Source organism: Ursus americanus, chromosome 1 (genome assembly GCF_024610735.1).
Source record: "Ursus americanus isolate L20-20 chromosome 1, mUrsAme1.1.p, whole genome shotgun sequence".
NCBI lineage: Eukaryota > Metazoa > Chordata > Mammalia > Carnivora > Ursidae > Ursus > Ursus americanus.
Window position 1 is genome coordinate 37,307,174 of NC_142127.1, and position 12,331 is coordinate 37,319,504.

The window sequence follows — 12,331 nt, forward strand, 5'->3', positions numbered from 1 at the left end:
ATATGGGGGAAAGATTTTAAGAGACATACAGAACAGAAACAGGAGGCCCAGCTCACACAAGCTCATTGAAGGAATTGTGAAAAGAACTGAAGAGAACCTATTAGAAGGCTTGAAGACAGAACCCATCGTAGAGACACACCCAAGCACCTTCCAATGTGAATGGAACCTATCATTATCTGTTCACCCTACCCGATCCCCCAGCTCCCTACCAAGTGCACACCAATTTGTGAAAATAAATCTTTTATTTTTGAAATGGAGATATTCTTGTAGAGTTAAGAATTTATCATTTACTTCTGAAGGTAAATTTTTCCCACTCAGTGGCTTTTCACCTAAACTCAGAGGAAGCTGAGAGGGGACCATCTGCAGGAGTTGCCGGGCAGGAAGCTTCCTGAAGCCTGGGAGTACCAAATTAAAGTCAGAGCTGGAGTCTGAGTGGAGTCAGAGCAAGAAAAGTACTGCCCAGAAAGGTAAGCAGATATGTCTGGAATTGAAGATAGCCATTCCTATCTGATCTAAAAATAAACAGGAAGACTAAATTAGACAGCGTACACTACATAAAGTATGTGTGTCTCTTGTTTAACTGATTTGCATAGTCTATACTCAATTTTTAAATATTCAGTACTATACTTGTTTCATGAAAACAACATATTTGCTGTTAGTAGAAATGTGAACTCAAAGTACTAGTCTAATAAATCGCTATTTTTAGAAATGGATATTGCCTTTCAAGTTTGACATAGAAAAAAAAAAACCTCTAAATATTTGTGATAATGCTTGGACTCGGAAGTCACTCCAGTGACATCAAAGATACCAACTTTAATAAGCTTCAGAGAAAGAAGCAAGTTGTCTAATATTATATCTCTATCAAATGATAAAACTGCTCCTATCCCAAAAATGATTAACTCCTAAAAATTAAACCCATGTGCAATGTCAAAGAAGAAAGTATGTTTTTTAAGGGCAAATTATTGAATTTAGTGTGATCTAAATCAAATCTTGTTTACAATTATCTGAATTAATTCAACTTAAATCTAATACAACTTAGTATTAAAAATGAATGGGTAAAAGGTTTTTAAAGGCCATTTAGAAAGAAAACATCTTAGATTAAAATGGTTAACGAGATTCTTATTAGAATTTTGTGCTAGTAAATTAAAATAATAAGTGCCCTTGCTCCATTTTAAATTACCACATTTTAAATAGCTACTAAAGTAGAGTTTCTTAAACTGTGAACAACCTATTAATGGGGTCTGACCAGCATTCCTACTTAAGGAAAATTCATAGGGCACCTCACACATTTTAAGGGTAAGAATATTCTGTAAAATTCTTATTTCCATTGTGTGTGCATGTAGGTTGAGAGAAATTGTATAAAATGTACTTCTTTCTGTGTGTCTCAGTGGAAATCTGTATAAGAGTCACTAGTCTAAGGCTTTAGGAATTAGAGCCAAACACTTTAAAAGGATTTTTAGGAGGGAAAGAGCGAGGGCCTACTATTCTCCAATTGCTGAGTTACAATTGCACAAGCAGAGAGAGGAAGGGAGACAGAAAGTCCTGAGCTGTATTGAAAGGTAGGAATTTTGTCACAGAGAAACAAAGCAAGAGCCCAATCATTACACACAGGACTCAAGGACAAAAGAGGGTCGGCTGAAAGATCCCAAGCCTTGGTTACTACACCTCCATCAAGTCACTACCCAGAAATGGCTCCAGAGTCTGGGGTGATGGTGAGAGAGCCAAAAAGGCAAGGATCCACTTGGCTTTCAGAGGAACCAGAAAGGGAAGTCCAGATTTTCTCCAGTCTCCTCTGGTGACCTCCCTCCCTTTTCTTCTCTGTTTTGTCCACCAATGTGAGCTGGAGCATTAACGCTGTAGAAATTCACACTGTTTACTCTGCAGAGTGTTTCTATGTATGTCGTATATACGTAACCACACTTGAAATTAATAAATCTCCGCTAGGCAGAGCAGGGGATGGATCGCAATCACACTCGCTGACGACACGGAAACAGTGGAGTTCTTGGCACCGACTGTGTCAGTGCACAGCCTGGAAGTTCCTTCCCAAACAGCTGCTGTTCCAAATGCAGCTAATAACCATTTAGTGCTGCCTCACAGACAGAACAACCCGACACAAGATGACTACACATACAATCCTGTTCAATTTCATGTCAGTTGACCATACAATGTCACTAGAAGACAAAAATTCTCAGTTTAAGTCAAGAAATTTGAATTCAATAAATATCACATAGCATTTTTCGTAGACATATTAATTAATGACCAAATACATATCTTCCCTGTTATAAGTAATATTTGGAAAGCAATTAATGTAATCTATTCTATCAATAGATTGAAGAAGAAAAAGCTTGTTATAATCTCAATAAATTCATGAAAATACTTGAAAAAATTTAATATCGTATAGGATTAAAAACCTTCCCCAAACTAGGAATAAAAACAAATCTCATCAACTGATAACAAGAATCTACAAAAACCTACTGTTAAAAGTGCATTCACTCCTAGGACCAGGAAAAAGGCAAGGACCTTCACTCTTACCACTCCTATTACATCATCGTATTAGTGGTCCCAGCCAGTGCAAAAAGCAAGAAAAAGAAATAAAATGCATACAGATCAGAATAGAGGATGTAAAATTGTCTGTATTCACAAATAAGATGATCGTGTATGTAGAAAATGCCAAAGAATGTTTAAAAGAGCTACCAGAACTAATATAATTCATTTTGGCAAGTTTGTAGGAAGTAAGATGAATATACAAGATTAATTTTGTTTTCATATACTAACAATTAACATTGAACGATTAAAAATACCATTCACAATAGCATCCAAAAACAAGTAATACTTAGAGATACATTCCAGGAAATATGTATGAGACTCTAAAACATTGCTAAGAGTAACTGAAGAAAAATAAATAAATGGGAAAATGTGCTATATTCCTGGTTAATATTGTTAACATGACCATTTTCTTCAAATAATTTATATATTCAACTGTAGCTAATAAAAATCTCAGCATGTGTTTTTGTAAAAACTGTCAAACTGATTCTAAAATTTAAATGGAAATGCAAAGAACTCAGAATAACCAAAGCAATTTTAAAAAAGAACAAAGTTGGAGAGGTCACACGGCCTGATTTTAATACTTACTCTAAAGCTACAATAATAAAGAAAATTGTATAGTGACATAAATAGAGACATACAGAACACTCAAGCAGAATAACAAGGCCAGAAACATACCCACATATATTTTCAGTCACTTTATGTTCAAAGTGGCAAGGTAATTGAAAGGATAGATTTTTCAATAAATGATGTTGGAACAACTTCAGATTCATACACAAAATAAAATTTCACCTAAACCTCACTAGGTAACAAAAATTAAATTTAAACTGAATATAGGCCTAAATGTAAATGCTGAAATGTTAAAATTTCTGGAAGAAAATATAAAAGAGAATATTTATGGCCTTTGGATAGATAAAGACATCCTCAGTTAAGACATGAAACATATAAAACATAACAATAAAAATATATATTTCTTCAAATTTTACTCTGCAAAAGACACATTCACTTTTTTTTAAGGTGTAAAGATTTGACACTTTATAAAGGAAGATACACAACTGTCCGATATGCACCTAAAAATAATAGAACATCATTAATCATCAGAGAAACGCAAACTAAAACCACAATGAAATACAACTACACAATCATTTGAATGGCTATAATTTAAAAAAAAAACTGATTATACCAGGTGACTATAAAAATAGGGACCAACTGGAACTATCATACATTTCCGTTGGGGATGTAAACAGCACAGTTTGAAAACTACTCGGAAGATTATATTTGTAAAATAAATAGATACTCATCATATGATCCTATAATTCTACTCTAAGGTATTTTCTCACACACACAAAAATCATATACCCAAAAACTTGTACATAGACGTTCATAGCACCTTTGTTAACAGCCCCCACGTGGAAATGACCAGAGTACTCAGCAGGGGGTGAGTGGGTAAAGCAGCAACAGCTGTAGTGTGTCCATATAATGGGGTATCACCCAGCAGCAAGAAAGGAACAGGCTACTAATACACCCCACAACATGAATAAATCTCAAAAACACACTGAGTGGAAGAAGCCAAACACAAAAGAGTATCTTCCATAAGGACTCCATTTTGTGAAACTCCGGGAAAAATAAATCTACTCTACAGGGATAGAAAATAGGTCAGTCTAGCCCAGGTCAAAATGGGGACTGATTGAGAACATTCTGAGGCAATGGAAAAGTGGTGGTGGTTACAGGGGGTATGTGTGTGTCAAAACTTATCAAACCATATACTCAAAATGTGTGCATTTTATTATATCTAAATTACACCTCAATAAAACTGATCTTAAAAAAAAAGACTTGTTTCTCCATGCACTTGAGGGTAGAACATAAGCTTCTCGGTAGTTAGGCAGAGTTTATAGTTAGGATGGAAAGGACCCACATTCTAGCTGCACTAAGTATCCTTAATTTGCCCAACCGCATAGGAACATTTTGTCCTCCAAGACCTTTCGTTGCTGTCAAGGTACTGTCTTGTGTCCATACAGACCGGCAGCATGGGGTCTTGTCAGTAATTCATTTTTGGCAAGCCACTTCCAAGATGCCACGGCCACGGGCTAATGCAGACCTATGTCCCCCTCCTTAATTTCTGGATCTTGGTCATGGGAAGACCAGCATCAAATATAGGGAGGCTTCACTGCAGGCTGTCTTGGGCCCACAGATAACCACGGGAGAAAATACAAGGGAAGAAAAGTACCGAGAATAAATGCCAGATCTCCACCACCAAACCAAGGAAGCCTATGGAATCTGAGACAGGGAGAATCAGTGTGGTCTAAAAATCAAGACTGCAAGTAACCCTGGGGGATGAAATATGCCAGGTATGACTTCTGAGGTTGCAATAGGTAGTGTCATGCTTTAGAACAGTGTTTCCCAAAGAGTGGGACAAGTCCCAGCGCTGGCACAGGAAATGATTCTCAGGGCTCTTGAGATGATTTGGTGTGGTCAACAAACATGATTGAAATAACATTGAATTACATGATAATTTTTTCTCTAGTTCTCTTAGTGTTTCTGATGATCAAAAAGCCTTATTTTGGGGGTGCCTGGGTGGCGCAGTCGTTAAGCCTCTGCCTTTGGCTCAGGGCATGATCCCAGGGTTCTGGGATCGAGCCCCGCATCAGGCTCCCTGCTCCGCTGGAAACCTGCTTCTCCCTCTGCCCCTCCCCCTGCTTGTGTTCCCTCTCTCGCTGGCTGTCTCTCTCTCTCTGTCAAATAAATAAAATAAAATAAAAATCTTAAAAAAAAAGCCTTATTTTGTGCTAGTATGTCTCGAACATCACATTCTTCTCTCTTTTAAACAAAAAGAAAAAACAAAATACTTAACTGGAATGCAATAAGAGGCTATGTTTGTTTAAGTACATAGTCGTCTTCTACTCATGATAAGTAAACTGGTTTTTCATTTGTGGTAGTGATGCCACATTTCTGCATAAAATAAATGTTCTTCAGTAGAAAAGGAGGACAGTGAACCCACAGAAAAAATAAAAGGTTAAAAAACTAGAGTAAAATATTGATATGATGATAGAGGAACACCTGAGACTGGACAACGGTACCTTAAAATGTGACTTTGTAAGGCAGACTATGCATCCGTGTTTAGATATTAACATATCAATAAGCACTGAATTATTACTGAATTAATACATATTAAAGAAAATTCACTACAGAGTACTTTCATGTCATAAATTAGCTTGTGACTTTAATTATTTGCCCCTAACATCCCCCAAACTTTCAGATTCCAAATTACCGGTAAAAAAACGAGATTAAGATTTTCGGTGTCTTGTAAACTAGGATAAAACAGCATGAAACTGGGGCAAAGGCAGGAATATATCTGCACAATAATGAAGAATGACAGTCCATTCTGCCTCCATCTTTCTGCTCACGAGGGCTTGCACTTGAGTGCGGGCAGGCAAAGAAGACATGAGGAAGGTGACCATGAAAAAAGATGTTGTCTCCATAAAAGTCAGCAATCTCCTGTTTTTAGTTTTGCTCTTTATTCTTTTTTTTTTTCTTGGTATACATTTTAATTTCTTTCCTTTACAAGATTCCATACAAACTGACATTTTACTTTAGGTCCATCAATCACTTCAAAAAATACAATTCACATGGACAAATGTCTTCCAAATTATTATGCTGTTGTCAATGTTTTGATAGTCTCGTGTCATTTAAAAAAAAATCAACCTTATCCAGGCTCTAGAGAATGTCACCAGTCAAAAAAAGGAGAGAACTGTAAAATTGATTTTCTTATTTAAAGTAACAACCAACACCTTGATTTCTACCATGATTATAATTTCCCACTAGTAAAATTAAATTGGGAATGAACAAAGAGGAATGCCTTACCTGTTGGAAGGTGCAGGGTTATGTTGTTGCAAAAGTCTGTGAAGCAGCATTCCGTTTTGGTAACATTGTTGGAACTATGACAGAAGACTTGAGCATTGAGTTCTGGGAGAGAGACGCAGGACTTGATCACCTGCTCTTTTCCATTGGCCAGCATAACCGACGCCCAGCATGCTCCCTCGGTTTGGCAGGTAAAGTTTGAAGAGTCACACAAAAGACATACACACTTCAATCCTGGAAAGTGTAAGGCAGAAAGCTTTAAGATATAGAAAATATTGGGGCGCCTGGGTGGCTCAGTCGTTAAGCGTCTGCCTTCGGCTCAGGGCGTGATCCCAGCGTTCTGGGATCGAGTCCCACATCAGGCTCCTCCACTAGGAGCCTGCTTCTTCCTCTCCCACTCCCCCTGTTTGTGTTCCCTCTCTCGCTGGCTCTCTCTCTCTCTCTGTCAAATAAATAAATAAATAAATCTTTAAAAAAAAAAGATATAGAAAATATTGTGCAAATTTATTTCATAATACTTGAATATAAGAATTCAATCTTAATAAAAATTGAGGAAGAGTTTAAATGAACAGCACTGGATAAACATATGCTCCTGCTTTTAGTACCTCTCAGTCATGCGTTTTATTAAACCAGTGGCCCAATCTTCATTTACTATTGCTTGTATTTTTGTGAATTTATTCAGTTGCTACTATACATTCTAACAATTTTCTCGGCCATGGTCTAACTCCCTCCTTCTTAAACTCAATTGGCCTATTCCTAAATCAAGGAATAAATCAAGCCCCCAAGGGGCGCTGTCCAGCATCCCTTGTAAGGTGTGGTTGGAGAGCTGGGTAACCAAACCATTCAGTGGGCTCTGTTCATCTACCCTTTCTCCCTTCAACTTTTAAGTGAATGTGCTAAACACAAATGTAACCATAGAAATCTACAGCTCTAAAAAACACCAGTGTGATTCTTTACCTTTCTATTCGATGATATGTTCATATTATTGCTATTGTCTTATTACCTTTAAGCCATAAATGAACCATCACACTTTCCCCTCTTCACTAAGAAATGCATTGTAGAATAAGAGTCATTTGAACATAGACCATGACCTTCAGGCAATTTTCTTAATGAACACATCTATTCCATGAAGCAAAACACATCAACAGTAGAATTTAATATATCTACATCAATAAAACTTTCAAAAATTGGACTTTGCTAATCTGTCCACTGCACAAATTTCCTCAACCTTCCCCACTTACTATATACACACCCCACACGCACATGAACTCACATGTTCCAAGTGGCGCAGAATTTGTCTGTTATGTAAAGTATCTATCAGCATGAAGTTCAGTGGTTGTGACAATTTATTCAAATTTTATTTAATTGCATTGTTTTTAAATAGCACAATACTAAATAAGACTTTTGTATTATTATTCTAATGAGCTTTCTGTTAAATCATAACTACTCCCCACAATTATCTGAATGTACCAAGATTTATAATAAAATCATTTTTTACTGAGATTAAAGTCTTTAAATTGTTAATTAATGAAATTGGAGCTGATGTTGTAACTGTACAATATTTGATACATAAATGATAATTTTTATACTCAACTTCAAATACCAATATAAGAGCAAATGTGGATAATATTCCCACATAACTCAGTGTGTAAGAAAGAACAAATTACATATTGATCAATAAGAACTATCTTTTCTTTGGTAGTTTCTCTTGATTGGTAAAATACCCTCCCTATAAACATGTTTATTACTACGGGCTAAAAGAAATACAGTCATAAAATAAAATACTCTTTTGTTAACAACATTGGACCAAGCATAATAGCTCACTCCTCCATTTATTCCAAGGGTGATCAATAGAAACAAATCTAGAGTGGACTCTTGAACAACATGAGTTTGAACCACACCAGTTCACTTATAAGTGGATTTCTTTTCAATAAATGCAGTACAGTACTCTAAATGTACTTTCTCTTCCTTATGATTTTAATAACATTTTATTTTCTGTAGTTTCCTGTAAGATACAGTATATAATACATGTAATTTACAAAATATGTGTTGTTTATGTTATTGGTAAGGTTTCCAGTCAACCATAGGCTATTAGTAAAGTTTTGGGGGAGTCAAACATTAAGCAGATTTTCAACTGTGTGAGGGGTTAGTGCCCCCAACATGCATGTTGTTCAACAGTCACCTGTACTCATTTGTTAATATTTATGTGCTATAGTAGAATCTTGTCATCTACATTGATTAGGATTCAGTAGAGCTAGATATATAAAACCCAGGTAATTTGAAAAATGTTTAAATCACTTTCTTAACATAAAAGAGAGCTCATTAGTGAGTATCCAGACACTCAGGTGTCTTCTGACAGCGAAACCTCTCTCTAGAACATTTCAACTTCAATCTGACAAAGGCCTTCAATCCTGGTTATACTAGCTTTGAATCTTGGCCATTACTTGGCCCCTCTATGCTTCCATTTCCTTATATGAAAGATGAAGAGAAGAAGAATGTATCTCCTCATACTGTTGTTATGAAGAATAAATTTATCTATGTAAAGCTCTTATAACAATGTCTAGTACACAGGAAGTACTACGTAAACATCAGGAACTATGACTTCTCCTACTGGAAGATGTAAAGCTGGTTGTCTTATGCTAACAATTGAAATATGTTCATAATCCATAAAAGGAATGGCTGAATGAACAGGACATACAGACTATTTAAAAGACGTAACAAAGAAATGCATCCCCTTCCACCTGTGGAATGAGTTAAACGCTCTCCTTCTTTTAATAGCCCAGGTTAGAACCTAGATAGTCACACAGCAGGGTGGTGTCTGGCCATGGTCCAAATAAAGAACTCAGGAAAAGAAGGTCTCAGTCCTACCTCTGTCACTAACTTGCTCATTGACTTTAGAGAAGACATTTAACCTTACAGGGCCTCAGTGCCTTCTTCTAAAATGGGAAACGAACCAGGGTCAGGGCAGTGGATCCCCAAATCCTGAAACCTCATAGAGTGCCACCATTTATGACTCTATGATTTTATAATTCATGTAAATTTACAACTGCAAAATATGGAAAACTCTTTGACATTGAAGAAACTTAATCTACTGTGGCTATTCTTTACCCTCATAGTTTAAGGGGCTGAAGTTGGAAAGAATAAGTCTTCTGATACTAGACTCCTCATCTCTTCATGAATTTTCTATTTGCAAGAAAAGCCTAGCCTAGAAATCAAGGCAACTAACTATGGAATATGGGTCCACTGAAGGAAGACAGACATAAAGCACTCAACAAACAAAGTTTCACGCATGTTTATCATTACGTATAGTTCCCAGTGTAAGTGTGGGAGTTAGTTGTCACCATCTCCACTTTACAGATAATGAAATAATGCTCAAAAAGATCAAGTGACTGAATTAATGCAGCAGTTATTAGACTACTCAAGCAATGTTGTTTCTATCCTACCAAAGCTTATATATATTTTTTTAAATTTTTTAAGACAAGTCCATAAAACATTTTCCCACCTCACCAGTTTCTAGCAATTGAATAAAATATAATTCTAATACAACAGAAAGAAGTTAATGATTGACAATTGACAATTGAGATTTTGATCTGTATTATCCTAATTACCTTTTAAAACACAGTTGGTATTTTTAAAACACCTACTTATTTTCCGAGAAGACAGGTGGTTAAATAAAAGTCAATTATCACGTTTGTGCATCTGCACAAATAGCCTTACCTTTCAGGTTGTCTAAGTTTTGTATTAAGTGTGAACCTCTACGTACCCAACCTGATACTTTTTCTTGGAAAGACCACTAGCTCCTTATGAAAATGATTACATAATAGCTCTTATCAAGGAATAATGTGGATACTCACTGACTGTTTAACAAGCTATAAAAATTTCCTTCAGTTTTAAGTAAAAGGTACCAATCAGAAGATTAATTCAGACCAAGGTGACATAGTTAAGACACAGTAAATGCCACCTTGCTTTAAATGGTGCACAATGGAAAACACTGACAAAACCGAGAATTTGTTGATAATAGCTTCAAACATCTGCTAAATGTTCGCATTTATTCCAGGTCAACTGGCAGTACTATAGCACTGATGGAGAACAAACAGCAAACTAAAAGGAACCGAAGATGTATAGCTAACATACAACATATTCAGTCTTGCATTTTTCATTTCCCACCAAACCACTATATGGTCACATTTGGTATATAATTAAATTATATTTATATCAACCACCCTCAACATAGAACCCTTGTGCTGCCAATTAAAACATAAGTTGCCCTTAGTGATTAGACTTATGCTTTCATATTTTGTTTTTTAAAAGACTGATGTTAATTGAGTCAATTATACTAGAATATTCCATGACAGGATAAATCTGGCTGTTAGCAGACAGTAGTCCAGCCTTATGTTTCTTTATTTTGTACTTTCCCATTATAATGTACTTGAGTCATATGGAAAGGGATAGCAAATGAAGTTGAAGAAGGAGGTAATTACCCAGAAGAAGGAGGTCTATTAGAGTTTTCCCCACAAGAAAGATTGCACTTTTCTTGTGTCTCCTCCCACCCCTTTAATTAGCCCCTTTTCCCCCTTTTTGCCAATTAGTCTGTAAAAGCCAAGACATCTGCTACTCACAAGACATCTGTTACCCACATGAAACCAAAGGATGTGCACATTCCTAATCACCCAGAAAATAAATTTTCATCCATATTTACATGTGATGGCAAGCACACCCTGGTGTCCAGAAATGTAAAAACCATCAGACCACAGAAAAATAACCAAATTGATCAATTTGTATTTATGTGCTAAGAAGAGTTAAAAAGCCAAATATTTGCTTGGGAAATATTAGTTGTTTTGAATTAGATGCTATTTTCAGTAAGTCGGTTGCCTATATTTTGGGTCTACATGCTAAAATATTTATTGCCCAGTGCCTTACACAAATTTCTGACACATACCCTCTCCTCTTCTCCAGACATCAGTTGATTCAATTTCCCTAATTTTAGAGCAGGCTATTGAACACATTTTTTTTAATTCAGCAAACTGTCTCAAATTTGACCTGCTGAATATATAATCTTTTCATCATTTGCAGGCTTCTGAGTTAACAAAGGAACAATTCAAGCTCATCCATGTGCTGAATATGAAAAGAACACCAGGACAACTAGCACTAGTGTGTGTAAAGGAAAGTCAGACGGGGTCAAAGGAAATAAGCAAAGACCTAGCTTCCCTTCTATTCCCTTTCAACACTTGATTTTCTTGTCATGGGGCCATTTCAAATCATTTCTTTTTCTTCATGGTAAGGAAAAATAGGATAGACAAAGAAAGCAGCATTAATAAAATATGGATAATATGAAGGTAAACTCTTTGCCCAAAGGAGTTTTCAATAGAGACGCAACTTTTAGAAATTCTATTTACCAGGCTGTATCCAAGGGCATTCAGAACTCCTAAAATATGAGAATACACCCAGTACAAAATAAAACTGTTCCTTTGTGTTAAGTGGTAATTATGGTTCCTGTTCAGGAAGGCCTCATCCTTATAGTTGAGAAGGAAAGGAACCACTCTCACAGGAGGGATTCCATCCAGGAGAAATGTTTTCACTTCCAGCTGCAGGGCTCAAATTAGGAAGAGTCCAGCACATTTTGAATTATAGGACTAGTCATTTTGAATGCCTTCAGTCTACAGGCAACACTAGATGAAACCGGAGGGCTCAGCCCACCTCCCCTACAAACCACCCAATACTATAATGTCTCCACATCTTAGATTCCTCACCTGAAATATGATAAGGTCAGGAAGCAGATTAAAAGATTTCTAAAGACCCCAGTTTTATAGTCTCTTTTTAATAATAATTTTTTATTATGTTATGTTAGTCACCATACAGTACATCCCTAGTTTTTGATGTAATGTTCCATGATTCATTATAGTCTTTTCCTGCTCTGAGCCCGTGTCGC

The 12,331-nt window shown here is 36.2% G+C and overlaps 1 protein-coding gene across 1 annotated transcript in view; it reads right to left on the bottom strand.

Annotated features, from left to right (window-relative positions):
* ACVR1C (activin A receptor type 1C) overlaps nt 1–12,331 on the bottom strand; it is an 83,081-nt gene that overhangs the window by 37,288 nt on the left and 33,462 nt on the right. The window contains exon 2 of the mRNA XM_045781600.2: nt 6,406–6,636. Coding sequence (XP_045637556.1) covers nt 6,406–6,636 — 231 coding nt within the window. The remainder of the gene's footprint in view (nt 1–6,405; nt 6,637–12,331) is intronic.